At 35.6% G+C, this 27,810-nt stretch overlaps 2 protein-coding genes across 3 annotated transcripts in view; one reads left to right on the top strand and one right to left on the bottom strand.

Moving 5' to 3' along the window:
* The window catches only part of nrn1lb (neuritin 1-like b), a 30,742-nt gene extending 11,173 nt beyond the window's left edge, over positions 1–19,569 (bottom strand). The window contains exons 1-2 of one of the 2 annotated variants that reach the window (XM_058401429.1): positions 19,521–19,569; positions 19,362–19,429 (exon numbers count right to left, since the gene is read on the bottom strand). In XM_058401429.1, the coding sequence (XP_058257412.1) occupies positions 19,362–19,374 (13 nt within the window). In that variant the 5' untranslated portion in view covers positions 19,375–19,429; positions 19,521–19,569. Of the gene's footprint in view, positions 1–19,361 lie in introns of both variants that reach the window. The other variant, XM_058401431.1, reaches the window with a different exon arrangement.
* Positions 18,349–27,810, top strand: LOC131360737 (myosin-4-like). The gene is made up of 16 exons (XM_058401425.1): positions 18,349–18,639; positions 20,098–20,168; positions 21,858–22,064; positions 22,221–22,391; positions 22,613–22,855; positions 23,718–23,888; positions 24,110–24,352; positions 24,921–25,091; positions 25,198–25,290; positions 25,466–25,636; positions 25,743–25,835; positions 26,000–26,242; positions 26,418–26,588; positions 26,695–26,787; positions 27,404–27,514; positions 27,709–27,810. Exons 1-16 carry the CDS (start codon positions 18,456–18,458, stop codon positions 27,799–27,801), a joined length of 2,529 nt encoding a protein of 842 aa, XP_058257408.1. The 5' UTR covers positions 18,349–18,455; the 3' UTR covers positions 27,802–27,810.

Genomic DNA, 27,810 nt, shown 5'->3' on the forward strand with positions numbered 1-27,810 from the left:
AGTGTAGTGTAGTGTAATATTGTGTAGTGTAGTGTAGTGTAATATTGTGTAGTGTAATATTGTGTAGTGTAGTGTAGTGTAATATTGTGTAGTGTAGTGTAGTGTAATATTGTGTAGTGTAATATTGTGTAGTGTAGTGTAGTGTAATATTGTGTAGTGTAGTGTAGTGTAATATTGTGTAGTGTAATATTGTGTAGTGTAGTGTAGTGTAGTGTAATATTGTGTAGTGTAGTGTAGTGTAGTGTAATATTGTGTAGTGTAATATTGTGTAGTGTAATATTGTGTAGTGTAGTGTAGTGTAGTGTAATATTGTGTAGTGTAGTGTAGTGTAATATTGTGTAGTGTAGTGTAGTGTAGTGTAATATTGTGTAGTGTAGTGTAGTGTAATATTGTGTAGTGTAATATTGTGTAGTGTAATATTGTGTAGTGTAGTGTAGTGTAATATTGTGTAGTGTAGTGTAGTGTAGTGTAATATTGTGTAGTGTAGTGTAGTGTAGTGTAATATTGTGTAGTGTAGTGTAATATTGTGTAGTGTAATGTTGTGTAGTGTAGTGTAGTGTAGTGTAATATTGTGTAGTGTAGTGTAATATTGTGTAGTGTAGTGTAGTGTAATGTTGTGTAGTGTAATATTGTGTAGTGTAGTGTAGTGTAATATTGTGTAGTGTAGTGTAGTGTAATATTGTGTAGTGTAATGTTGTGTAGTGTAGTGTAGTGTAGTGTAGTGTAATAGTGTGTAGTGTAGTGTAGTGTAATATTGTGTAGTGTAATGTTGTGTAGTGTAGTGTAGTGTAGTGTAGTGTAGTGTAGTGTAATATTGTGTAGTGTAGTGTAATATTGTGTAGTGTAGTGTAGTGTAGTGTAATGTTGTGTAGTGTAATATTGTGTAGTGTAGTGTAGTGTAGTGTAATAGTGTGTAGTGTAGTGTAGTGTAATATTGTGTAGTGTAGTGTAGTGTAATATTGTGTAGTGTAGTGTAGTGTAATATTGTGTAGTGTAGTGTAGTGTAGTGTAATATTGTGTAGTGTAGTGTAGTGTAGTGTAATATTGTGTAGTGTAGTGTAGTGTAGTGTAATATTGTGTAGTGTAGTGTAGTGTAATATTGTGTAGTGTAGTGTAGTGTAATATTGTGTAGTGTAGTGTAGTGTAGTGTAATATTGTGTAGTGTAATGTTGTGTAGTGTAGTGTAGTGTAGTGTAGTGTAGTGTAATATTGTGTAGTGTAGTGTAATATTGTGTAGTGTAGTGTAGTGTAGTGTAATGTTGTGTAGTGTAATATTGTGTAGTGTAGTGTAGTGTAATATTGTGTAGTGTAGTGTAATATTGTGTAGTGTAGTGTAGTGTAATAGTGTGTAGTGTAGTGTAGTGTAATATTGTGTAGTGTAGTGTAGTGTAATATTGTGTAGTGTAGTGTAGTGTAATATTGTGTAGTGTAATATTGTGTAGTGTCGTGTAGTGTAGTGTAATATTGTGTAGTGTAGTGTAGTGTAATATTGTGTAGTGTAGTGTAGTGTAGTGTAATATTGTGTAGTGTAGTGTAGTGTAATATTGTGTAGTGTAGTGTAGTGTAATATTGTGTAGTGTAGTGTAATATTGTGTAGTGTAGTGTAATATTGTGTAGTGTAGTGTAGTGTAATATTGTGTAGTGTAGTGTAGTGTAATATTGTGTAGTGTAATATTGTGTAGTGTAGTGTAGTGTAATATTGTGTAGTGTAGTGTAGTGTAATATTGTGTAGTGTAGTGTAATATTGTGTAGTGTCGTGTAGTGTAGTGTAATATTGTGTAGTGTAGTGTAGTGTAATATTGTGTAGTGTAGTGTAGTGTAATATTGTGTAGTGTCGTGTAGTGTAGTGTAGTGTAGTGTAATATTGTGTAGTGTAGTGTAGTGTAGTGTAATATTGTGTAGTGTAGTGTAGTGTAGTGTAGTGTAATATTGTGTAGTGTCGTGTAGTGTAGTGTAATATTGTGTAGTGTAGTGTAGTGTAATATTGTGTAGTGTAGTGTAGTGTACTGTAGTGTAATATTGTGTAGTGTAGTGTAGTGTAATATTGTGTAGTGTAATATTGTGTAGTGTAGTGTAGTGTAATATGGTGTAGTGTAGTGTGGTGTAATATTGTGTAGTGTAGTGTAGTGTAATATTGTGTAGTGTAGTGTAGTGTAGTGTAGTGTAGTGTAATATTGTGTAGTGTAGTGTAGTGTAATATTGTGTAGTGTAGTGTAGTGTAATATTGTGTAGTGTAGTGTAGTGTAATATTGTGTAGTGTAATATTGTGTAGTGTAGTGTAGTGTAATATTGTGTAGTGTAGTGTAGTGTAGTGTAGTGTAATATTGTGTAGTGTAATATTGTGTAGTGTCGTGTAGTGTAGTGTAATATTGTGTAGTGTAGTGTAGTGTAGTGTAATATTGTGTAGTGTAGTGTAGTGTAGTGTAATATTGTGTAGTGTCGTGTAGTGTAGTGTAGTGTAATATTGTGTAGTGTCGTGTAGTGTAGTGTAGTGTAATATTGTGTAGTGTAGTGTAGTGTAATATTGTGTAGTGTAGTGTAGTGTAGTGTAGTGTAATATTGTGTAGTGTCGTGTAGTGTAGTGTAATATTGTGTAGTGTAGTGTAGTGTAATATTGTGTAGTGTCATGTAGTGTAGTGTAATATTGTGTAGTGTAGTGTAGTGTAATATTGTGTAGTGTCGTGTAGTGTAGTGTAATATTGTGTAGTGTAGTGTAGTGTAATATTGTGTAGTGTAGTGTAATATTGTGTAGTGTAGTGTAGTGTAATATTGTGTAGTGTAGTGTAGTGTAGTGTAATATTGTGTAGTGTAGTGTAGTGTAGTGTAATATTGTGTAGTGTAGTGTAGTGTAATATTGTGTAGTGTAGTGTAGTGTAATATTGTGTAGTGTAGTGTAGTGTAATATTGTGTAGTGTAGTGTAGTGTAATATTGTGTAGTGTAGTGTAGTGTAGTGTAATATTGTGTAGTGTAGTGTAATATTGTGTAGTGTAATATTGTGTAGTGTAGTGTAGTGTAGTGTAGTGTAATATTGTGTAGTGTAGTGTAGTGTAGTGTAATATTGTGTAGTGTAGTGTAGTGTAGTGTAATATTGTGTAGTGTAGTGTAGTGTAATATTGTGTAGTGTAGTGTAGTGTAGTGTAATATTGTGTAGTGTAGTGTAGTGTAATATTGTGTAGTGTAGTGTAGTGTAGTGTAATATTGTGTAGTGTAGTGTAGTGTAGTGTAATATTGTGTAGTGTAGTGTAGTGTAGTGTAATATTGTGTAGTGTAATATTGTGTAGTGTAATGTTGTGTAGTATTGTGTAGTGTAGTGTAGTGTAATATTGTGTAGTGTAGTGTAGTGTAATATTGTGTAGTGTAATATTGTGTAATGTAATGTTGTGTAGTGTAGTGTAGTGTAATATTGTGTAGTGTAGTGTAGTGTAATATTGTGTAGTGTAGTGTAGTGTAGTGCAGTGTAATATTGTGTAGTGTAGTGTAGTGTAGTGTAATATTGTGTAGTGTAGTGTAATATTGTGTAGTGTAGTGTAGTGTAATATTGTGTAGTGTAGTGTAGTGTAGTGTAATATTGTGTAGTGTAGTGTAGTGTAATATTGTGTAGTGTAATATTGTGTAGTGTATTGTTGTGTGGTGTAGTGTAGTGTAATAATGTGTAGTGTAGTGTAGTGTAGTGTAATATTGTGTAGTGTAGTGTAGTGTAATATTGTGTAGTGTAGTGTAATATTGTGTAGTGTAATGTTGTGTAGTGTAGTGTAGTGTAGTGTAGTGTAATATTGTGTAGTGTAGTGTAATATTGTGTAGTGTAGTGTAGTGTAGTGTAATGTTGTGTAGTGTAATATTGTGTAGTGTAGTGTAGTGTAATATTGTGTAGTGTAGTGTAGTGTAATATTGTGTAGTGTAGTGTAGTGTAATATTGTGTAGTGTAGTGTAGTGTAGTGTAGTGTAATATTGTGTAGTGTAATGTTGTGTAGTGTAGTGTAGTGTAGTGTAATATTGTGTAGTGTAGTGTAATATTGTGTAGTGTAGTGTAGTGTAGTGTAATGTTGTGTAGTGTAATATTGTGTAGTGTAGTGTAGTGTAATATTGTGTAGTGTAGTGTAGTGTAATATTGTGTAGTGTAGTGTAGTGTAATATTGTGTAGTGTAGTGTAGTGTAATATTGTGTAGTGTAGTGTAATATTGTGTAGTGTAATATTGTGTAATGTAGTGTAGTGTAATATTGTGTAGTGTAGTGTAGTGTAATATTGTGTAGTGTAGTGTAGTGTAGTGTAGTGTAATATTGTGTAGTGTAGTGTAGTGTAATATTGTGTAGTGTAGTGTAATATTGTGTAGTGTAGTGTAGTGTAATATTGTGTAGTGTAGTGTAATATTGTGTAGTGTAGTGTAGTGTAATATTGTGTAGTGTCGTGTAGTGTAGTGTAATATTGTGTAGTGTAGTGTAGTGTAATATTGTGTAGTGTAGTGTAGTGTAGTGTAGTGTAATATTGTGTAGTGTAGTGTAGTGTAATATTGTGTAGTGTAGTGTAATATTGTGTAGTGTAGTGTAGTGTAATATTGTGTAGTGTAGTGTAATATTGTGTAGTGTAGTGTAGTGTAATATTGTGTAGTGTAGTGTAGTGTAATATTGTGTAGTGTAGTGTAGTGTAATATTGTGTAGTGTAGTGTAATATTGTGTAGTGTAGTGTAGTGTAATATTGTGTAGTGTAGTGTAATATTGTGTAGTGTAGTGTAGTGTAGTGTAATATTGTGTAGTGTCGTGTAATATTGTGTAGTGTAGTGTAGTGTAGTGTAATATTGTGTAGTGTCGTGTAGTGTAGTGTAGTGTAATATTGTGTAGTGTAGTGTAGTGTAGTGTAATATTGTGTAGTGTAGTGTAGTGTAGTGTAGTGTAATATTGTGTAGTGTCATGTAGTGTAGTGTAATATTGTGTAGTGTAGTGTGAGTGTAATATTGTGTAGTGTAGTGTAGTGTACTGTAGTGTAATATTGTGTAGTGTGAGTGTAGTGTAATATTGTGTAGTGTAATATTGTGTAGTGTAGTGTAGTGTAATATTGTGTAGTGTAGTGTGGTGTAATATTGTGTAGTGTAGTGTAGTGTAATATTGTGTAGTGTAATATTGTGTAGTGTAGTGTAGTGTAGTGTAATATTGTGTAGTGTAGTGTAGTGTAGTGTAGTGTAGTGTAGTGTAATATTGTGTAGTGTAATATTGTGTAGTGTCGTGTAGTGTAGTGTAATATTGTGTAGTGTAGTGTAGTGTAATATTGTGTAGTGTAATATTGTGTAGTGTAGTGTAGTGTAATATTGTGTAGTGTAGTGTAGTGTAATATTGTGTAGTGTAGTGTAGTGTAATATTGTGTAGTGTAATATTGTGTAGTGTAGTGTAGTGTAGTGTAATATTGTGTAGTGTAGTGTAGTGTAATATTGTGTAGTGTAGTGTAGTGTAATATTGTGTAGTGTAGTGTAGTGTAATATTGTGTAGTGTAATATTGTGTAGTGTAGTGTAGTGTAATATTGTGTAGTGTAGTGTAGTGTAATATTGTGTAGTGTAGTGTAGTGTAATATTGTGTAGTGTAATATTGTGTAGTGTAGTGTAGTGTAATATTGTGTAGTGTAGTGTAGTGTAGTGTAGTGTAGTGTAATATTGTGTAGTGTAATATTGTGTAGTGTAATATTGTGTAGTGTAGTGTAGTGTAGTGTAATATTGTGTAGTGTAGTGTAGTGTAATATTGTGTAGTGTAGTGTAGTGTAGTGTAATATTGTGTAGTGTAGTGTAGTGTAATATTGTGTAGTGTAATATTGTGTAGTGTAATATTGTGTAGTGTAGTGTAGTGTAATATTGTGTAGTGTAGTGTAGTGTAGTGTAATATTGTGTAGTGTAGTGTAATGTAGTGTAATATTGTGTAGTGTAGTGTAATATTGTGTAGTGTAATGTTGTGTAGTGTAGTGTAGTGTAGTGTAATATTGTGTAGTGTAGTGTAATATTGTGTAGTGTAGTGTAGTGTAATGTTGTGTAGTGTAATATTGTGTAGTGTAGTGTAGTGTAATATTGTGTAGTGTAGTGTAGTGTAATATTGTGTAGTGTAATGTTGTGTAGTGTAGTGTAGTGTAGTGTAGTGTAATAGTGTGTAGTGTAATGTTGTGTAGTGTAGTGTAGTGTAGTGTAGTGTAGTGTAGTGTAGTGTAATATTGTGTAGTGTAGTGTAATATTGTGTAGTGTAGTGTAGTGTAGTGTAATGTTGTGTAGTGTAATATTGTGTAGTGTAGTGTAGTGTAGTGTAATAGTGTGTAGTGTAGTGTAGTGTAATATTGTGTAGTGTAGTGTAGTGTAATATTGTGTAGTGTAATGTTGTGTAGTGTAGTGTAGTGTAGTGTAGTGTAATATTGTGTAGTGTAGTGTAGTGTAATATTGTGTAGTGTAATGTTGTGTAGTGTAGTGTAGTGTAGTGTAGTGTAGTGTAATATTGTGTAGTGTAGTGTAGTGTAGTGTAGTGTAGTGTAGTGTAGTGTAATGTTGTGTAGTGTAATATTGTGTAGTGTAGTGTAGTGTAGTGTAATAGTGTGTAGTGTAGTGTAGTGTAATATTGTGTAGTGTAGTGTAGTGTAATATTGTGTAGTGTAGTGTAGTGTAATATTGTGTAGTGTAGTGTAGTGTAGTGTAATATTGTGTAGTGTAATATTGTGTAGTGTAGTGTAGTGTAGTGTAGTGTAATAGTGTGTAGTGTAGTGTAGTGTAATATTGTGTAGTGTAGTGTAGTGTAATATTGTGTAGTGTAGTGTAGTGTAGTGTAATATTGTGTAGTGTAATGTTGTGTAGTGTAGTGTAGTGTAGTGTAGTGTAGTGTAATATTGTGTAGTGTAGTGTAATATTGTGTAGTGTAGTGTAGTGTAGTGTAATGTTGTGTAGTGTAATATTGTGTAGTGTAGTGTAGTGTAATATTGTGTAGTGTAGTGTAATATTGTGTAGTGTAGTGTAGTGTAATAGTGTGTAGTGTAGTGTAGTGTAATATTGTGTAGTGTAGTGTAGTGTAATATTGTGTAGTGTAGTGTAGTGTAATATTGTGTAGTGTAATATTGTGTAGTGTCGTGTAGTGTAGTGTAATATTGTGTAGTGTAGTGTAGTGTAATATTGTGTAGTGTAGTGTAGTGTAGTGTAATATTGTGTAGTGTAGTGTAGTGTAATATTGTGTAGTGTAGTGTAGTGTAATATTGTGTAGTGTAGTGTAATATTGTGTAGTGTAGTGTAATATTGTGTAGTGTAGTGTAGTGTAATATTGTGTAGTGTAGTGTAGTGTAATATTGTGTAGTGTAATATTGTGTAGTGTAGTGTAATATTGTGTAGTGTAGTGTAGTGTAATATTGTGTAGTGTAGTGTAATATTGTGTAGTGTAGTGTAGTGTAGTGTAATATTGTGTAGTGTAGTGTAGTGTAGTGTAATATTGTGTAGTGTAGTGTAGTGTAATATTGTGTAGTGTAGTGTAGTGTAATATTGTGTAGTGTAGTGTAGTGTAATATTGTGTAGTGTAGTGTAGTGTAGTGTAATATTGTGTAGTGTAGTGTAATATTGTGTAGTGTAATATTGTGTAGTGTAGTGTAGTGTAGTGTAGTGTAATATTGTGTAGTGTAGTGTAGTGTAGTGTAATATTGTGTAGTGTAGTGTAGTGTAGTGTAATATTGTGTAGTGTAGTGTAGTGTAATATTGTGTAGTGTAGTGTAGTGTAGTGTAATATTGTGTAGTGTAGTGTAGTGTAATATTGTGTAGTGTAATGTTGTGTAGTGTAGTGTAGTGTAATATTGTGTAGTGTAGTGTAGTGTAATATTGTGTAGTGTAATATTGTGTAGTGTAATGTTGTGTAGTGTAGTGTAGTGTAGTGTAGTGTAATATTGTGTAGTGTAGTGTAGTGTAATATTGTGTAGTGTAATATTGTGTAGTGTAATGTTGTGTAGTGTAGTGTAATATTGTGTAGTGTAGTGTAGTGTAATATTGTGTAGTGTAGTGTAGAGTAGTGCAGTGTAATATTGTGTAGTGTAGTGTGAGTGTAGTGTAATATTGTGTAGTGTTGTGTAATATTCTGTAGTGTAGTGTAGTGTAATATTGTGTAGTGTAGTGTAGTGTAGTGTAATATTGTGTAGTGTAGTGTAGTGTAATATTGTGTAGTGTAATATTGTGTAGTGTAATATTGTGTAGTGTAGTGTAGTGTAATATTGTGTAGTGTAGTGTAGTGTAGTGTAATATTGTGTAGTGTAGTGTAGTGTAATATTGTGTAGTGTAGTGTAATATTGTGTAGTGTAATGTTGTGTAGTGTAGTGTAGTGTAGTGTAGTGTAATATTGTGTAGTGTAGTGTAATATTGTGTAGTGAGTGCAGGTGTAGTGTAGTGTAATGTTGTGTAGTGTAATATTGTGTAGTGTAGTGTAAGTGTAATATTGTGTAGTGTAGTGTAGTGTAATATTGTGTAGTGTAGTGTAGTGTAATATTGTGTAGTGTAGTGTAGTGTAGTGTAATATTGTGTAGTGTAATGTTGTGTAGTGTAGTGTAGTGTAGTGTAATATTGTGTAGTGTAGTGTAATATTGTGTAGTGTAGTGTAGTGTAGTGTAATGTTGTGTAGTGTAATATTGTGTAGTGTAGTGTAGTGTAATATTGTGTAGTGTAGTGTAGTGTAATAGTGTGTAGTGTAGTGTAGTGTAATATTGTGTAGTGTAGTGTAGTGTAATACTTGTGTAATTGTGGAATTGTAATATTGTGTAGTGTAATATTGTGTAGTGTATGTCATGTAGTGTAGTGTAATATTGTGTAGTGTAGTGTAGTGTAATATTGTGTAGTGTAGTGTAGTGTACTGTAGTGTAATATTGTGTAGTGTAGTGTAGTGTAATATTGTGTAGTGTAGTGTATTGTAGTGTAGTGTATTGTAGTGTAATATTGTGTAGTGTAGTGTAATATTGTGTAGTGTAGTGTGAGTGTAATATGTGTGTGTAGTGTGGGTGTAGTGTAGTGTAATATTGTGTAGTGTGAGTGTAGTGTAATATTGTGTAGTGTAGTGTAGTGTAGTGTAGTGTAATGTTGTGTAGTGTAGGGTAGTGAAGTGTAATATTGTGAAGTGTTGTGTAATTCTGGGTAGTGTAGTGCAGTGTAATATTGTGTAGTGTAATATTGTGTAGTGTAGTGTAGTGTAATATTGTGTAGTGTAGTGTAGTGTAATATTGTGTAGTGTAGTGTAGTGTAATATTGTGTAGTGTAGTGTAATATTGTGTAGTGTAGTGTAGTGTAATATTGTGTAGTGTAGTGTAATATTGTGTAGTGTCGTGTAGTGTAGTGTAATATTGTGTAGTGTAGTGTAGTGTAATATTGTGTAGTGTAGTGTAGTGTAGTGTAGTGTAATATTGTGTAGTGTAGTGTAGTGTAATATTGTGTAGTGTCGTGTAGTGTAGTGTAATATTGTGTAGTGTGAGTGTAGTGTAGTGTAGTGTAATATTGTGTAGTGTGGAGTGTAGTGTAGTGTAATATTGTGTAGTGTAGTGTGAGTGTAATATTGTGTAGTGTAGTGTAGTGTACTGTAGTGTAATATTGTGTAGTGTAGTGTAGTGTAATATTGTGTGTAGTGTAATATTGTGTAGTGTAGTGTAGTGTAATATTGTGTAGTGTAGTGTAGTGTAATATTGTGTAGTGTAGTGTAGTGTAATATTGTGTAGTGTAATATTGTGTAGTGTAGTGTAGTGTAGTGTAATATTGTGTAGTGTAGTGTAGTGTAGTGTAGTGTAGTGTAATATTGTGTAGTGTAATATTGTGTAGTGTCGTGTAGTGTAGTGTAATATTGTGTAGTGTAGTGTAGTGTAATATTGTGTAGTGTAATATTGTGTAGTGTAGTGTAGTGTAATATTGTGTAGTGTAGTGTAGTGTAATATTGTGTGTAGTGTAGTGTAGTGTAATATTGTGTAGTGTAATATTGAGTAGTGTAGTCTAGTGTAGTGTAATATTGTGTAGTGTAGTGGAGTGTAATATTGTGTAGTGCACTGTAGAGTAATAATGTGTAGTGTAGTGTAGTGTAATATTGTGTAGTGTAATATTGTGTAGTGTAGTGTAGTGTAATGTTGTGTAGTGTAGTGTAATATTGTGTAGTGTAGTGTAGTGTAATATTGTGTAGTGTAATATTGTGTAGTGTAGTGTAGTGTAGTGTAATATTGTGTAGTGTAGTGTAGTGTAGTGTAGTGTAGTGTAATATTGTGTAGTGTAATATTGTGTAGTGTAATATTGTGTAGTGTAGTGTAGTGTAGTGTAATATTGTGTAGTGTAGTGTAGTGTAATATTGTGTAGTGTAGTGTAGTGTAGTGTAATATTGTGTAGTGTAGTGTAGTGTAATATTGTGTAGTGTAATATTGTGTAGTGTAATATTGTGTAGTGTAGTGTAGTGTAATATTGTGTAGTGTAGTGTAGTGTAGTGTAATATTGTGTAGTGTGAGTGTAGTGTAGTGTAATATTGTGTGTAGTGTAGTGTAATATTGTGTAGTGTAATGTTGTGTAGTGTAGTGTAGTGTAGTGTAATATTGTGTAGTGTAGTGTAATATTGTGTAGTGTAGTGTAGTGTAATGTTGTGTAGTGTAATATTGTGTAGTGTAGTGTAGTGTAATATTGTGTGTAGTGTAGTGTAGTGTAATATTGTGTAGTGTAATGTTGTGTAGTGTAGTGTAGTGTAGTGTAGTGTAATAGTGTGTAGTGTAATGTTGTGTAGTGTAGTGTAGTGTAGTGTAGTGTAGTGTAATATTGTGTAGTGTAGTGTAATATTGTGTAGTGTAGTGTAGTGTAGTGTAGTGTAATGTTGTGTAGTGTAATATTGTGTAGTGTAGTGTAGTGTAGTGTAATAGTGTGTAGTGTAGTGTAGTGTAATATTGTGTAGTGTAGTGTAGTGTAATATTGTGTAGTGTAATGTTGTGTAGTGTAGTGTAGTGTAGTGTAGTGTAATATTGTGTAGTGTAGTGTAGTGTAATATTGTGTAGTGTAATGTATTGTGTATTAGTGTATTGTGTAGTGTAGTGTAGTGTAGTGTAATATTGTGTAGTGTAGTGTAATATTGTGTAGTGTAGTGTAGTGTAGTGTAATGTTGTGTAGTGTAATATTGTGTAGTGTAGTGTAGTGTAGTGTAATAGTGTGTAGTGTAGTGTAGTGTAATATTGTGTAGTGTAGTGTGTAGTGTAATATTGTGTAGTGTAGTGTAGTGTAATATTGTGTAGTGTAGTGTAGTGTAGTGTAATATTGTGTAGTGTAATATTGTGTAGTGTAGTGTAGTGTAGTGTAGTGTAATAGTGTGTAGTGTAGTGTAGTGTAATATTGTGTAGTGTAGTGTAGTGTAATATTGTGTAGTGTAGTGTAGTGTAGTGTAATATTGTGTAGTGTAATGTTGTGTAGTGTAGTGTAGTGTAGTGTAGTGTAGTGTAGTGTGGTGTAATATTGTGTAGTGTAGTGTAGTGTAATATTGTGTAGTGTAGTGTAGTGTAGTGTAATGTTGTGTAGTGTAATATTGTGTAGTGTAGTGTAGTGTAATATTGTGTAGTGTAGTGTAATATTGTGTAGTGTAGTGTAGTGTAATAGTGTGTAGTGTAGTGTAGTGTAATATTGTGTAGTGTAGTGTAGTGTAATGTTGTGTAGTGTAGTGTAGTGTAATATTGTGTAGTGTAATATTGTGTAGTGTAGTGTATGAGTGTAGTGTAATATTGTGTAGTGTAGTGTAGTGTAATATTGTGTAGTGTAGTGTAGTGTAGTGTAATATTGTGTATTGTGTAGTGTAGTGTGATGTGTAGTATTGTATTGTGTATTATTGTGTAGTGTAGTATTGTATTGTGTAGTGTAGTATTGGGTAGTGTAGTGTAGGATTGTGTTGTGTAGTATTGTGTTGTGTAGTATTGTGTAGTGTAGTATTGGGTGGTGTAGGGTAGTATTGTGTATTGTGTAGTATTGTGTATTGTGTAGTGTAGTATTGTGTAGTATTGTGTATTGTGTAGTGTAGTGTAGTATTGTGTATTGTGTAGTGTAGTATTGTGTAGTGTAGTATTGTGTTGTGTAGTATTGTGTATTGTGTAGTGTAGTATTGTGTTGTGTAGTATTGTGTATTGTGCAGTGTAGTATTGTGTAGTGTAGTATTGGGTGGTGTAGTGTAGTATTGTGTATTGTGTAGTATTGTGTATTGTGTAGTGTAGTATTGTGTTGTGTAGGATTGTGTATTGTGTAGTGTAGTGTGTTGTGTAGTGTAGTATTGTGTAGTGTAGTATTGTGTATTGTGTAGTGTAGTATTGTGTATTGTGTAGTGTAGTATTGTGTTGTGTAGGATTGTGTAGTGTAGTATCGTGTAGTGTAGTATTGTGTAGTGTAGTATTGCGTGGTGTAGTATTGTGTATTGTGTAGTGTAGTATTGTGTTGTGCAGTATTGTGTAGTGTAGTATTGTATTGTGTAGTGTAGTATTGGGTGGTGTAGTGTAGTATGGTGTTGTGTAGTATTGTGTATTGTGTAGTGTAGTATTGTGTAGTATTGTGTTGTGTAGTATTGTGTAGTGTAGTGTACTATTGTGTAGTATAGAGTAGTATTGTGTTGTGTGGTATTGTGTATTGTGTAGTGTAGTATTGTGTATTGTGTAGTGTAGTATTGTGTTGTGTAGGATTGTGTAGTGTAGTATCGTGTAGTGTAGTATTGTGTAGTGTAGTATTGCGTGGTGTAGTATTGTGTATTGTGTAGTGTAGTATTGTGTTGTGCAGTATTGTGTAGTGTAGTATTGTATTGTGTAGTGTAGTATTGGGTGGTGTAGTGTAGTATGGTGTTGTGTAGTATTGTGTATTGTGTAGTGTAGTATTGTGTAGTATTGTGTTGTGTAGTATTGTGTAGTGTAGTGTACTATTGTGTAGTATAGAGTAGTATTGTGTAGTGTAGTGTGTTGTGTAGTATTGTGTACTGTAGAATAGTGTTGTGTAGTATTGTGTACTGTAGAATAGTGTGTAGTATTGTGTATTGTGTAGTGTAGTATTGTGTAGTGTAGTGTGATGTGTAGTATTGTATTGTGTATTATTGTGTAGTGTAGTATTGTATTGTGTAGTGTAGTATTGGGTAGTGTAGTGTAGGATTGTGTTGTGTAGTATTGTGTTGTGTAGTATTGTGTAGTGTAGTATTGGGTGGTGTAGGGTAGTATTGTGTATTGTGTAGTATTGTGTATTGTGTAGTGTAGTATTGTGTTGTGTAGTATTGTGTAGTGTAGTGTGTTGTGTAGTGTAGTATTGTGTAGTGTAGTATTGTGTAGTGTAGTATTGTGTATTGTGTAGTGTAGTGTGTTGTGTAGTGTAGTATTGTGTATTGTGTAGTGTAGTATTGTGTAGTGTAGTATTGTGTTGTGTAGTATTGTGTAGTGTAGTGTGTTGTGTAGTGTAGTATTGTGTAGTGTAGTATTGTGTAGTGTAGTATTGTGTATTGTGTAGTGTAGTATTGTGTATTGTGTAGTGTAGTGTGTTGTGTAGTGTAGTATTGTGTAGTGTAGTATTGTGTTGTGTAGTATTGTGTATTGTGTATTGTAGTATTGTGTAGTGTAGTATTGGATAGTGTAATATTGTGTAGTGTAGTGTAATATTATGTAGTGTAGTGTTGTGTAATAGTGTGTAGTGTTGTGTAATATTGTGTAGTGTAGGGTAGTGTAGTATTGGATAGTGTAATATTGTGTAGTGTAGTGTAGTGTAATATTGTGTAGTGTTGTGTAATATTGTGTAGTGTAGTGTAATATTGTGTAGTGTAGTGTAGTGTAGTATTGTGTAGTGTAATATTGTGTAGTGTAATATTGTGTAGTGTAGTGTAGTGTAATATTGTGTAGTGTAATATTGTGTAGTGTAGTGTAGTGTAATATTGTGTAGTGTAGTGTAGTGTAGTGTAATATTGTGTAGTGTAGTGTAGTGTAATATTGTGTAGTGTAGTGTAGTGTAATATTGTGTAGTGTAGTGTAGTGTAGTGTAATATTGTGTAGTGTAGTGTAGTGTAATATTGTGTAGTGTAGTGTAGTGTAGTGTAGTGTAATGTTGTGTAGTGTAGTGTAGTGTAGTGTAATATTGTGTAGTGTAGTGTAGTGTAATATTGTGTAGTGTAGTGTAGTGTAATATTGTGTAGTGTAGTGTAGTGTAGTGTAATATTGTGTAGTGTAGTGTAGTGTAGTGTAGTGTAATATTGTGTAGTGTAGTGTAATATTGTGTAGTGTAGTGTAGTGTAGTGTAATATTGTGTAGTGTAGTGTAGTGTAGTGTAATATTGTGTAGTGTAGTGTAGTGTAATATTGTGTAGTGTAGTGTAATATTGTGTAGTGTAGTGTAGTGTAGTGTAATATTGTGTAGTGTAGTGTAATATTGTGTAGTGTAGTGTAATATTGTGTAGTGTAGTGTAGTGTAGTGTAATATTGTGTAGTGTAGTGTAGTGTAGTGTAATATTGTGTAGTGTAGTGTAGTGTAATATTGTGTAGTGTAGTGTAATATTGTGTAGTGTAGTGTAGTGTAGTGTAATATTGTGTAGTGTAGTGTAGTGTAGTGTAGTGTAATATTGTGTAGTGTAGTGTAGTGTAATATTGTGTAGTGTGAGTGTAATTGTAGTGTAGTGTAATATTGTGTAGTGTAGTGTAGTGTAGTGTAATATTGTGTAGTGTAGTGTAGTGTAATATTGTGTAGTGTCGTGTAGTGTAGTGTAGTGTAATATTGTGTAGTGTAGTGTAGTGTAGTGTAATATTGTGTAGTGTAGTGTAGTGTAGTGTAATATTGTGTAGTGTAGTGTAGTGTAATATTGTGTAGTGTAGTGTAGTGTAGTGTAATATTGTGTAGTGTAGTGTAGTGTAATATTGTGTAGTGTAATATTGTGTAATGTAGTGTAGTGTAATATTGTGTAGTGTAGTGTAGTGTAATATTGTGTAGTGTAGTGTAATATTGTGTAGTGTAGTGTAGTGTAGTGTAATATTGTGTAGTGTAGTGTAGTGTAATATTGTGTAGTGTAGTGTAATATTGTGTAGTGTAATATTGTGTAATGTAGTGTAGTGTAATATTGTGTAGTGTAGTGTAGTGTAATATTGTGTAGTGTAGTGTAATATTGTGTAGTGTAGTGTAGTGTAATATTGTGTAGTGTAGTGTAATATTGTGTAGTGTAGTGTAGTGTAATATTGTGTAGTGTAGTGTAATATTGTGTAGTGTAGTGTAGTGTAATATTGTGTAGTGTAGTGTAGTGTAGTGTAGTGTAATATTGTGTAGTGTAGTGTAGTGTAATATTGTGTAGTGTAGTGTAGTGTAGTGTAATATTGTGTAGTGTAGTGTAGTGTAATATTGTGTAGTGTAGTGTAGTGTAGTGTAATATTGTGTAGTGTAGTGTAGTGTAGTGTAGTGTAGTGTAATATTGTGTAGTGTAGTGTAGTGTAATATTGTGTAGTGTAGTGTAATATTGTGTAGTGTAGTGTAGTGTAGTGTAGTGTAGTGTAATATTGTGTAGTGTAGTGTAGTGTAATATTGTGTAGTGTAGTGTAATATTGTGTAGTGTAGTGTAGTGTAATATTGTGTAGTGTAGTGTAATATTGTGTAGTGTAGTGTAATATTGTGTAGTGTAGTGTAGTGTAATATTGTGTAGTGTAGTGTAGTGTAGTGTAATATTGTGTAGTGTAGTGTAGTGTAGTGTAATATTGTGTAGTGTAGTGTAGTGTAGTGTAATAGTGTGTAGTGTAGTGTAGTGTAGTGTAGTGTAGTGTAGTGTAATATTGTGTAGTGTAGTGTAGTGTAATATTGTGTAGTGTAGTGTAGTGTAATATTGTGTAGTGTAGTGTAGTGTAATAGTGTGTAGTGTAGTGTAGTGTAGTGTAATATTGTGTAGTGTAGTGTAGTGTAATATTGTGTAGTGTAGTGTAGTGTAATATTGTGTAGTGTAATGTGTAGTGTAGTGTAATAGTGTGTAGTGTAGTGTAGTGTAGTGTAGTGTAGTGTAATATTGTGTAGTGTAATATTGTGTAGTGTAGTGTAGTGTAATATTGTGTAGTGTAATATTGTGTAGTGTAGTGTAGTGTAGTGTAATATTGTGTAGTGTAATATTGTGTAGTGTAGTGTAGTGTAATATTGTGTAGTGTAATAGTGTGTAGTGTAGTGTAGTGTAGTGTAGTGTAATATTGTGTAGTGTAGTGTAGTGTAGTGTAATATTGTGTAGTGTAATATTGTGTAGTGTAGTGTAGTGTAGTGTAATATTGTGTAGTGTAATAGTGTAGTGTAATATTGTGTAGTGTAGTGTAGTGTAGTGTAGTGTAATATTGTGTAGTGTAATATTGTGTAGTGTAATATTGTGTAGTGTAGTGTAATATTGTGTAGTGTAGTGTAGTGTAGTGTAGTGTAATATTGTGTAGTGTAATATTGTGTAGTGTAGTGTAATATTGTGTAGTGTAGTGTAGTGTAATATTGTGTAGTGTAATATTGTGTAGTGTAATATTGTGTAGTGTAATATTGTGTAGTGTAGTGTAATATTGTGTAGTGTAATATTGTGTAGTGTAATATTGTGTAGTGTAGTGTAGTGTAGTGTAATATTGTGTAGTGTAGTGTAGTGTAGTGTAGTGTAATATTGTGTAGTGTAGTGTAGTGTAGTGTAATATTGTGTAGTGTAATATTGTGTAGTGTAGTGTAGTGTAGTGTAATATTGTGTAGTGTAGTGTAGTGTAGTGTAATATTGTGTAGTGTAGTGTAGTGTAGTGTAATATTGTGTAGTGTAGTGTAGTGTAGTGTAGTGTAATATTGTGTAGTGTAGTGTAGTGTAGTGTAATATTGTGTAGTGTAATATTGTGTAGTGTAGTGTAATATTGTGTAGTGTAGTGTAGTGTAATATTGTGTAGTGTAGTGTAGTGTAGTGTAGTGTAATATTGTGTAGTGTAGTGTAGTGTAGTGTAGTGTAATATTGTGTAGTGTAGTGTAGTGTAGTGTAGTGTAATATTGTGTAGTGTAATATTGTGTAGTGTAATATTGTGTAGTGTAGTGTAATATTGTGTAGTGTAGTGTAATATTGTGTAGTGTAGTGTAGTGTAATATTGTGTAGTGTAGTGTAATATTGTGTAGTGTAGTGTAGTGTAATATTGTGTAGTGTAGTGTAATATTGTGTAGTGTAGTGTAATATTGTGTAGTGTAGTGTAGTGTAATATTGTGTAGTGTAGTGTAATATTGTGTAGTGTAGTGTAGTGTAGTGTAATATTGTGTAGTGTAGTGTAGTGTAATATTGTGTAGTGTAGTGTAATATTGTGTAGTGTAGTGTAGTGTAATATTGTGTAGTGTAGTGTAGTGTAATATTGTGTAGTGTAGTGTAATATTGTGTAGTGTAGTGTAGTGTAATATTGTGTAGTGTAGTGTAGTGTAATATTGTGTAGTGTAGTGTAATATTGTGTAGTGTAGTGTAGTGTAATATTGTGTAGTGTAGTGTAATATTGTGTAGTGTAGTGTAGTGTAATATTGTGTAGTGTAGTGTAATATTGTGGAGAAACCCTTGGTCTTGCTCTGTCCTCATTTATATGGAACACTTTTTCATGGGTATTTAATCGAGTTGGTCCAGTTTTGACCTGACAAGACTCACTTCATCACAAAACACACAGAGTTAATGAGTTAGCTTTGGATTTTGACTACAAAGTGTACTCCAATGCATTATTATTATTATTATTATTATTATTATTATTATTATGAGAAATTAAAAGTGTCATGTGAAGATAACAGACTTTAATAGCTTCAATTCATTCAACCTTCAAATCTATTTATTTCTCTTTTTTTAATCATTTGGAGTGAATGTAAAAGTTTCTGTGGAATAAATAAGATAAAGTTATAAGTCAATTCATTTCAGCTTCCTACAGCTTGTAAATCACTTTGTGTAGGATTATTATTGAAAAGAAAATCGAACCCAGAAGTTTAGAAATGCATCTGTGTGCAAATTCTATGAATTATTTCTATACAATCAAATCTATTTTTATTCAAGCAAAACAGCTGATTTCTGCCCAGAGCATATCGACCCCTAAACTGAGCAAATACCAAACACAGCCCTAAATACTCAGTGATCTGCTTTATTCATTCATTTAGGACAAAATACTCTATTTAATAATAGGAGAGCAGTTTAGGGTCTTGGTGAAAAAAATACTGATGTTATGAAATATTGAGTTTTTTAATATATATATATATATATATATACATATATGTGTGTATATATATGTGTATATATATATATATATATATATATATATATATATATATATATATATATAAAATGGCATTACACACTCGTGATGTTTTTTAATCCCATTACACAGTCACGTGACGTCACGTCCGTTGCCTAGATGACGTTAAAGAACAGAATCAGAACAGAACTACCTGAACAGAATCTTTCGGATCTTTCAGAAATCAGCTGAACTTTGTGAGAGTAAGGTGTTTACTGACGTTATTCTGAACACGAAAGAAATAAAATGGCGAAGTTTTTTAGTGCAGTTATGGAGAGTGTAGCGGATCTTCCACTGCGCCCCCTGTTGTTAGCGGCCGGAGCTGCAGCCACAGCAGCCAGCATTTCCTATCTTGTTAAACGGGATGATGGAGAGACAGCGGACCCCGAGGACACCGAATATCAAGCAACAATTATTTCTCCGGCCTGGTGTAAGTTTACTTCTCTCCTTTAAACAACATGAATTCAGTAGATTTGTTCGGTTCTTCATTAGCTAAGAGGCAGGGCTGTTGCTAGCTATAAATGTATTCCGGTGCACAGGCTCCACAACACTCCACATTTTCTTGAATGCCTAATGTATTCATACAATGTATGTATGTATGAAGCCACAAATAGAACAAACAACCATGTAAAGGTAGCCTTAAGAAGATTTATTGATGTCAACCATGTCCAATAAAGTTTCTAGCTAGTAAAAGAGTAAAGAAAACGTGCAGAAAGTCTTGTCCTGTAGGCTGAGTGCCTCTCGTGTCCAACACTGAGTCGTAAATGAGCTGCTTCATTTCTGGAGATGAAACTGTACCGTCTATCGTCTTTACTGTGACTCAATGTACAAAGCTCCTCCATCTCCACTGAGAAGACAGCAGGTGAAGCCTGTCCTGCTCCATTGACCGTCTCAGCACACTGAATGAGAGACTGTTCACAACTACAGCTCTACAAAGTGTAGAACATCGCTCCTTCACTTAGCTTTTATCATTAGCATTGAAAATACATGGAGCTAAAATGGGGTAAGGAAATCATTTGTTCAAAGTTAGGAATGACCCCATAGGTGTGAAAGTTAGAAAACCTAGGCATCTTTTGCACCCAGCCACAGACCTACAAAAGCTTGTGCTAGCTTGATAGCTTGTTTTATTATTTTAGTAACCTGACGTCTTACCTCTCACTCCCATCTCGGCTCTCTGTTCTTCTACCTCTGCTTGGTAAAGAGAACTTTCGGATATCCATCTACAGAAGTCAGGAATAAAATATCGCTTCAATTAGTTCCTCTTATTATTTGGAATCTTTCTTCACTTTCAGATGTAGCCTGTTACTCTACCTCTTGTTTCCTCACGCGCCGATGCACTGACAGAGAGCTGAGTGCGCGTGCAGTGTTTCAGTTCATGACATGCGCAGTTCACGTGCGTGACCGAGCGAGTTTATCAAGAGGTAGTGTAGGTGAAAGTGGTGGTGCTGTGACTAATTTTCGCACTTTTCGAATAATAAAAAATCGAATAAGAGATGATATTGTACTGGGGCACGTGCCCCGGTGAAATGGGTGTAGCGACGCACGTGCTAATATCCGTGACCCAGATTGTGTCCGGCGCTCGCGCTGCTTGAAAGATGCACCGATGGGTGAAATCACTCTCTCTCTCTCTGTCCTGGAACATGGAGGATTTTAGCTTCATGAATGTGGAATAAAATCTGTCAGTGTGTCCTTAAGCCCAAACCCGCAGTAGACATGTAGATACTGACCATCAGGAAAGTGGTTTTTATTCTGGAGGCGCGTGAAAAAGTGGGAATAGTTGTGCTGTAGAGCTTCAGATCAGAAGTGATGAAAATACTGTTTATGTGCAATTCAGCACTTCAACAAGAAAGGATGATGTGTGATGATGGCTCTGTTTTTCTGCATTTAGGTCCAGTGTGTGAGCAGGCCACGGAACCGGCTCTGGTCCAGTCCACAAAGGTTCATCAGGACCAGATGATGGTAAGTTTGTTCTGCTCCTAACTTTAACCCTATAGTGTACATTTACAGTCTCTTACTAACAGCAGAACTGCAGGCTCATATTTACACCATTCACACTCCAATGTTTTATTCCACTGATGCCACATTGTAGTCTCTTTTTAAATAAAGGCCAAATCTCTGCACCGTCTCTCAACACTACATTAAAGTTCTTTCAGTTTTTTATGATTTTATTTTAGGTTATCCACCAAAATGCTTTCAAAACACTTTTAGTTTTTCTAAATGCAGTGGTGGGCCGTGCATTTCACACCTAGGCCTTCACTAGTGTCCTTCCTGAATTAATCCACCTCTATACCATCATTATGACACCACCATGGGCGTCACTAGGCCATTTTCTACTCAGCCCTCCTAAAATTCTGCGATTCTCCATAAACTCTACACAAATTAGTGATCTCCTCAGTCCCGGTGGCAGACTTCGGCTCCTCCCCGTCCTTCAGCGCGTTCTTCAATCTGCAGACCGCGGCGTCACAGAGCGAGGATCAGAGGACAAGTGTGTGTGTGTGTGTGAGATCAGGAAGACTCGTATTTGGATTGTTCAGTACTCAAATGTTATACACATCTATGCAATACAGTGGAATGCTGCAATAAGTTTACCGTCCTACCCTGTTAGACAAACCTTTTATTTTATTTTATTTTATTTTATTTTATTTTATTTTATTTTATTTTATTTTATTTTATTTTATTTTATTTATTTATTTATTTATTTATTTATACTATTATACCCTCATTGGGGCGGAGCCCCCCTTAAATGAAAATTCTAGAATCGCCCCTGGACGCCACGGCAATAGATACTAATCAACCGTTAAATAACAAACTAAAAAAGAAATTAGTCTACAGTATTTCACACCTCACAAGGAATAGTCCATTTTATTACGGTTACTTTTCTCAAAAAAGACATTCTTGATGCCGTATGCAGCAAACTGCAATCTCCGGAGGACGCAGCATCCGAAATGAGACACAGTGAATATAGAAACACTGTATATGGGCGGGTCACTGCCTCTGACTACTCCAGTTATCCAATCAAAGGACGGGAAATTGCTGACGTAATCATACGCCTGCTAGATGACCCCAGTGACGCCAACTCCAAATCTGATTGGTTAATGGAACAGTTTCACTGCCACTTATTTTAAGCTACAGGTGCCTGCACTATTGATTCTGAAGGCCTTGAGGCAGATTTTCACTCTGGCGACACATGATGTCATCCACTGTCTGAAATGTGATTGGATAAATACTCTTATCATAAATATAGAACCGAGAGAAAAGCTATGAAATGTAGAGAATAGACTATTGGGAATAATTTAATACACATTCATGGAAAAATATATTAAATATATTAAAATGCAAGTCAGTGATTCAGATCACTGCTGTTCAGGCCAGCAGAGAAGGACTTGCTGGCTCTGATGGTCTGCCACTGTCTAAATGCTTAGAGAACATTTATAAATGTTCCTGCAACATTGCAAAATCAAATATTTCCTTAATATCAGGCTTTCATTTGTCATGACATCCTTTATTTTTGTAAAACTATTAAACATTTTATTGCATATTTTTTGTCAATCTCTCAGTCGATTCTGGGAAAAAACACAAATCAAGTTTCCTATGATGTGAAGATCTTACTTTTTTCTGTCCATTTTCTGTTCATTTTTTTGGAAACAGCAGGAGGCTATAAAGGTCATCGCTGTGCTGGAGAAGGAGAGGTTTAAGCTAGAACATCAGGTGAAGACACTGCAAGACAAAGTGAAGGACATGGAGAACCAGCTCTGTGATACTCATTTGCAGCAAGAGCAGGAGGCTCACAGGCTTCTGAAGTCAGAGCACCAGGAGATGATGGAGACTCTGACCAACAATGAAAAGTTACTGAAGGTAAATGATCTCATGAAGCTACAACTGCTGTTGTGAACTTTGTGTGTGTGTGTGTTTTACATTTTAAGGTATTCTTCTGAGTAATGACTTCTGAAAGTGTCTGAATCTGTGTAGAAGTAAAAAAAAAAAAAAAAAAGCCTTAATTGTTCTTTTCAGGTCTCCCTTTTTGAGGCTGAGGAGAAACACCAGAAGGCTGTGGAGACCATCACTAAGCTGGAGGTGGAGAAGTCTGACCTGACAGACCAGGTGAAGACACTGCGAGACACAGTGGAGGACATGGGGAACCAGCTCTGTGAGACTCGCTTGCAGTATGATGATCTAAAGAATGTAAGTGAGAAGAAACTCTGATTACTGATTGGAAGGTTGTGAGTTCGAACCCCAGGTCCACTGCTGGGCCCCTGAGCAGGGCCCTTAACCCTCAGTTGTTCAGTTGTGTAAAAAATGTGATAAATTTAAAGTCACTCTGGATAAGGGCGTCTGCCAAATGCTGTGAATGTAAGAGTGTGTGTGTGGAGAAGTAAATAAAGTCAATGTTGTTGTTCTTTCAGATCTCCCTGGCTAAAGCTGAGGAGAAACACCAGATGGCTGTGGAGACCATCACCCAGTTGGAGGAGGAGAAGTCTGACCTGACAGACCAGGTGAAGACACTGATAGACACAGTGGAGGTCATGGGGAACCAGCTCTGTGAGACTTTCTTGCAGTGTGAGCGAGAACAGGAGGCTCACAGGCTTCTGAAGTCAGAGTACCAGGAGATGATGGAGACTCTGACCAACAGTGAAAAGTTAAAGAAGGTAAATATTCTTGTAATGAAACTATGACAGCTGTTGTGGACTCTGTGTGTGTGTGTGTGTTCTCCAGCTTAAGATATTCTCATGAGTAATGAGCAGTGTTGGGGGAAAGTTACTTTTAAAAGTAATGCATTACAATATTGCGTTACTCCCTAAAAAAGTAACTAATTGCATTGCTTAGTTATTTTTTATAAAAAGCAATGCGTTACGTTACTTTTGCGTTACTTTTTCTTAAATTAAAACCAATTTATTGAGTGGAACTAATTGTTTTACCTGGTGGTGAACTGAAATCAAGCTTTTGTTGTTCAGCAGTAGGCGGGGTGCAGGCGTCACCATTCGGCTCTCTCGCTTCCAACTCTACAGAGCTGTGATTTGCATGAAGATGCTTTTTTTATATTTGAGTTTGTGTTTTTCACCTGCACACAATCTACATTTGATGACTATTGCCTTCTCCTTTTCTTCAACAACTTCAAAATAATAAGAGTATTTCCATCACAGAAACGTAAAGCTCTGACCTGCCATGTCTGTTTCTGAAGCGTGTTACCGCACGCGCATGAGTGCACATGTGCGCAAGTGATGGCAATAAATTTAATTCAGTTAAGGCATAACAGTTAAAAAAGATTAATTTAACTGAAAAGTAACTTGCGTTAGTTTACAAAAAAAGTAACGCAAATATTAATGTGTAATTCAGAAAGTAATGCGTTTCTTTACTCGTTACTATAAAAAGTAAAAGTAATTTGATTACGTAACGCACGTTACTTGTAATGCGTTACCCCAACACTGGAAATGAGTCAGTATTTAAAATATCTGAATGTGTGTGTAAAAGGAAATAAAGACAATAAGCACTAATTGTTGTTCTTTTCAGGTCTCCCTTTTTGAGGCTGAGGAGAAACACCAGAAGGCTGTGGAGACCATCACTAAGCTGGAGGTGGAGAAGTCTGACCTGACAGACCAGGTGAAGACACTGCGAGACACAGTGGAGGACATGGGGAACCAGCTCTATGAGACTCGCTTGCAGTATGATGATCTAAAGAATGTAAGTGAGAAGAAACTCTGATTACTGATTGGAAGGTTGTGAGTTCGAACCCCAGGTCCACTGCTGGGCCCCTGAGCAGGGCCCTTAACCCTCAGTTGTTCAGTTGTGTAAAAAATGTGATAAATTTAAAGTCACTCTGGATAAGGGCGTCTGCCAAATGCTGTGAATGTAAGAGTGTGTGTGTGGAGAAGTAAATAAAGTCAATGTTGTTGTTCTTTCAGATCTCCCTGGCTAAAGCTGAGGAGAAACACCAGATGGCTGTGGAGACCATCACCCAGTTGGAGGAGGAGAAGTCTGACCTGACAGACCAGGTGAAGACACTGATAGACACAGTGGAGGTCATGGGGAACCAGCTCTGTGAGACTTTCTTGCAGTGTGAGCGAGAACAGGAGGCTCACAGGCTTCTGAAGTCAGAGTACCAGGAGATGATGGAGACTCTGACCAACAATGAGAGTTTACTGAAGGTAAATGATCTTCTCATGAAGGTACAGCTGCTGTTGTGAACTGTGTTTGTATGGGGATGTGGTAGCTTAGTAGTTAAGGCATTGGACTACTGATTAGAAGGTTGTGGGGTCGGATCCCAGGTCCACTGCTGGGCCCCTGAGCAGGGCCCTTAACCCTCAGTTGTTCAGTTGTGTAAAAAATGTGATAAATTTAAAGTCACTCTGGATAAGGGCGTCTGCCAAATGCTGTGAATGTAAGAGTGTGTGTGTGGAGAAGTAAATAAAGTCAGTGTTGTTGTTGAATGAAGGTACAACTGCTGTTGTGAACTGTGTTTGTATGGGGTTTGTATGGGGATGTGGTAGCTTAGTAGTTAAGGCATTGGACTACTGATTAGAAGGTTGTGGGGTCGGATCCCAGGTCCACCAAGCCACTGCTGGGCCCCTGAGCAAGGCCCTTAACCCTTGACTCTTCAGTTATGTAAAAAAAAATTAGACAAATTCTAAGTCACTCTGGATAAGGGTGTCTGCCAAATGATGTAAATGTAAGAGTGTGTAGAAGTAAATAAAGTCAATGTTGTTGTTCTTTCAGGTCTCCCTGGCTGAAGCTGAGGAGAAACACCAGAAGGCTGTGGAGACCATCACCCAGTTGGAGGAGGAGAAGTCTGACCTGACAGACCAGGTGAAGACACTGCGAGACACAGTGGAGGACATGGGGAACCAGCTGTTTCATACTTACTTGCGGTGTGATGAGCTAAAGAATGTAAGTGAGAAGAAACTCTTTCATTAAGCAGCTCCTTTTAATTGAAGTGGACTGTATGAGGACTTTTCATGTTCATGCTGAGGCTCTTTTAATGTGTGTGTTTTAGGAGTGGGAGGAAGAGCAGGAGGCTCACAGGCTTCTGAAGTCCGAGTACCAGGAGAGGATGGAAAATCTGACAAACAATGAAAAGTTACTGAAGGTAAATATTCTTGTGATGAAACTATGACAGCTGTTGTGGACTCTGTGTGTGTGTGTGTGTGTGTTCATTCTCCAGCTGAAGATATTCTCATGAGTAATGGGTCAGTATTTAAAATATCTGAATGTGTGTGTAAAAGGAAATAAAGACAATAAGCACTAATTGTTGTTCTTTTCAGGTCTCCCTGTCTGAAGCTGAGGAGAAACACCAGAAGGCTGTGGAGACCATCACTAAGCTGGAGGAGGAGAAGTCTGACCTGACAGACCAGGTGAAGACACTGCGAGACACAGTGGAGGACATGGGGAACCAGCTCTGTGAGACTCATTTGCAGTGTGATGATCTAAAGAATGTAAGTGAGAAGAAACTCTTTCATTAAGCAGCTCCTTTTAATTGAAGTGGACTGTATGAGGACTTTTCATGTTCATGCTGAGGCTCTTTTAATGTGTGTGTTTTAGGAGTGGGAGGAAGAGCAGGAGGCTCACAGGCTTCTGAAGTCCAAGTACCAGGAGAGGATGGAAAATCTGACGAATAATGAGAAGTTACTGAAGGTACATATTCTTATCATGAAGCTACAATAGCTATTTGTGTGTGTGTGTGTGTACTTTTTTTTTTTTTTACATTTTTGACTATTCTCATGAGTAATGAGTCGCTATTTAAAGATATCTGAATGTGTATGTAAAATTAAATAAAGTCAATATTGTTCTTCTTTCAGGTCTCCCTTTTTGAGGCTGAGGAGAAACACCAGAAGGCTGTGGAGACCATCAACCTGTTGGAGGTGGAGAAGTCTGACCTGACAGACCAGGTGAAGACACTGCAAGAAACAGTGGAGGACATGGGGAACCAGCTCTGTGAGACTCGCTTGCACTGTGAGAAAGAGCAGGAGGCTCACAGGCTTCTGAAGTCAGAGCACCAGGAGATGATGGAGACTCTGACAAACAGTGAAAAGTTACTGAAGGTAAATATTCTTGTGATGAAACTATGACAGCTGTTGTGGACTCTGTGTGTGTGTGTGTGTGTGTTCATTCTCCAGCTTAAGATATTCTCATGAGTAATGAGTCAGTATTTAAAATATCTGAATGTGTGTGTAAAAGGAAATAAAGACAATAAGCACTAATTGTTGTTCTTTTCAGGTCTCCCTGTCTGAAACTGAGGAGAAACACCAGAAGGCTGTGGAGACCATCACTCGGTTGGAGGAGGAGAAGTCTGACCTGACAGACCAGGTGAAGACACTGCAAGACATAGTGGAGGACATGGGGAACCAGCTCTGTTATATTCGCTTTCGGTGTGATGATCTAAAGAATGTAAGTGAGAAGAAACTCTTTCATTAAGCAGCTCCTTTTAATTGAAGTGGACTGTATGAGGACTTTTCATGTTCATGCTGAGGCTCTTTTAATGTGTGTGTTTTAGGAGTGGGAGGACAAGCAGGAGGCTCACAGGCTTCTGAAGTCCCAGTACCAGGAGAGGATGGAAAATCTGACGAATAATGAGAAGTTACTGAAGGTACATATTCTTATCATGAAGCTACAATAGCTATTTGTGTGTGTGTGTGTGTGTGTGCGCACTTGTTTTTAGAGACATTTTGTCCTTTTCCCCAGTACATTTCAGGGCAGGGGTCTCCACCCTTTTTACCTCTGTACCCCTCTATGTACCCTGGAACATACCCTGATGACCTCAGCCAGACTGAAAAAGACTCTTTTTGTAAAAAGTGAACACCTTTGATATTGAAGGCAATATTCATTTTGAAATCAGAGACCTGACATTGTATTAGACTTCATGTGATTAAATAATAGTATTTTTATAGCATTCATATGCATTTGCAATGGGAAATATTAATAGTACTATACTCTGAAACACCAGCTGTAAAGAGCAGGTTGAGATAAACAGGGATTGTGATAAGCTCATGGATGTAAGTGAGAAAAAGCTTCTTTAGTAATAATAGGAGGGCTTTATGTATGTTTAAGCATTAAGCACTCAGATATAAATCTCTTGTATTTAAGGAGTATAATTAACTGAAAATGGCTCTCTGCTTATCTCATGAATGCTGAGTATGAGGAGTTTGAGTGTGAATGCCTTTGTAGACATAAATAAAACCAACAAGCCTTAACTGTACTTTCAGGAGTCGATGGCTGTGCAGTCCACTGATGAGCATGAAGCTGGCATGTCCGGTCTGACCAACGTGGCCATGCAGGACACAGTATGGGACAAATTCAAGAAGATCTTTAAAAAGGTAAAAAAGTAAAAGTCTTTGTCATTATGATGACTTGTGTTGTTAAATTCTATTTAAAGTTACTAGTTTAAGGTAAATGTTTTTCTCACTAAGCCACGTCTGCTGTAGTAAATGCTGCCTCAGTTATGGCCAGCAGGAATATGGATATTTTGAAGCTTCATGCATTAAATCTGTTTTTTTTCTCCTTTTTCCAGAAACCTGGCAAAAGTCATAGAAGCAAGAAGAATAGACTTCCTGAGCCAGAAAACGTTTTGAAAAGTAGCGGATGCTTATCAGAATCAGATTGATGTTTATAG

Source organism: Hemibagrus wyckioides, linkage group LG10 (assembly GCF_019097595.1).
Source record: "Hemibagrus wyckioides isolate EC202008001 linkage group LG10, SWU_Hwy_1.0, whole genome shotgun sequence".
Lineage (NCBI taxonomy): Eukaryota > Metazoa > Chordata > Actinopteri > Siluriformes > Bagridae > Hemibagrus > Hemibagrus wyckioides.

What these genes read in the sequence shown, in the direction of transcription:
- LOC131360737 (XM_058401425.1), top strand. Translation starts at nt 18,456, where the DNA reads ATGGCGAAGTTTTTTAGTGCAGTTATGGAGAGTGTAGCGGATCTTCCA. An exon ending in AATTATTTCTCCGGCCTGGT is followed by an intron (nt 18,640 to 20,097) that starts GTAAGTTTACTT and finishes TTCTGCATTTAG; the next exon opens with GTCCAGTGTGTGAGCAGGCC. An exon ending in AGTGTGATGATCTAAAGAAT is followed by an intron (nt 25,637 to 25,742) that starts GTAAGTGAGAAG and finishes TGTGTGTTTTAG; the next exon opens with GAGTGGGAGGAAGAGCAGGA.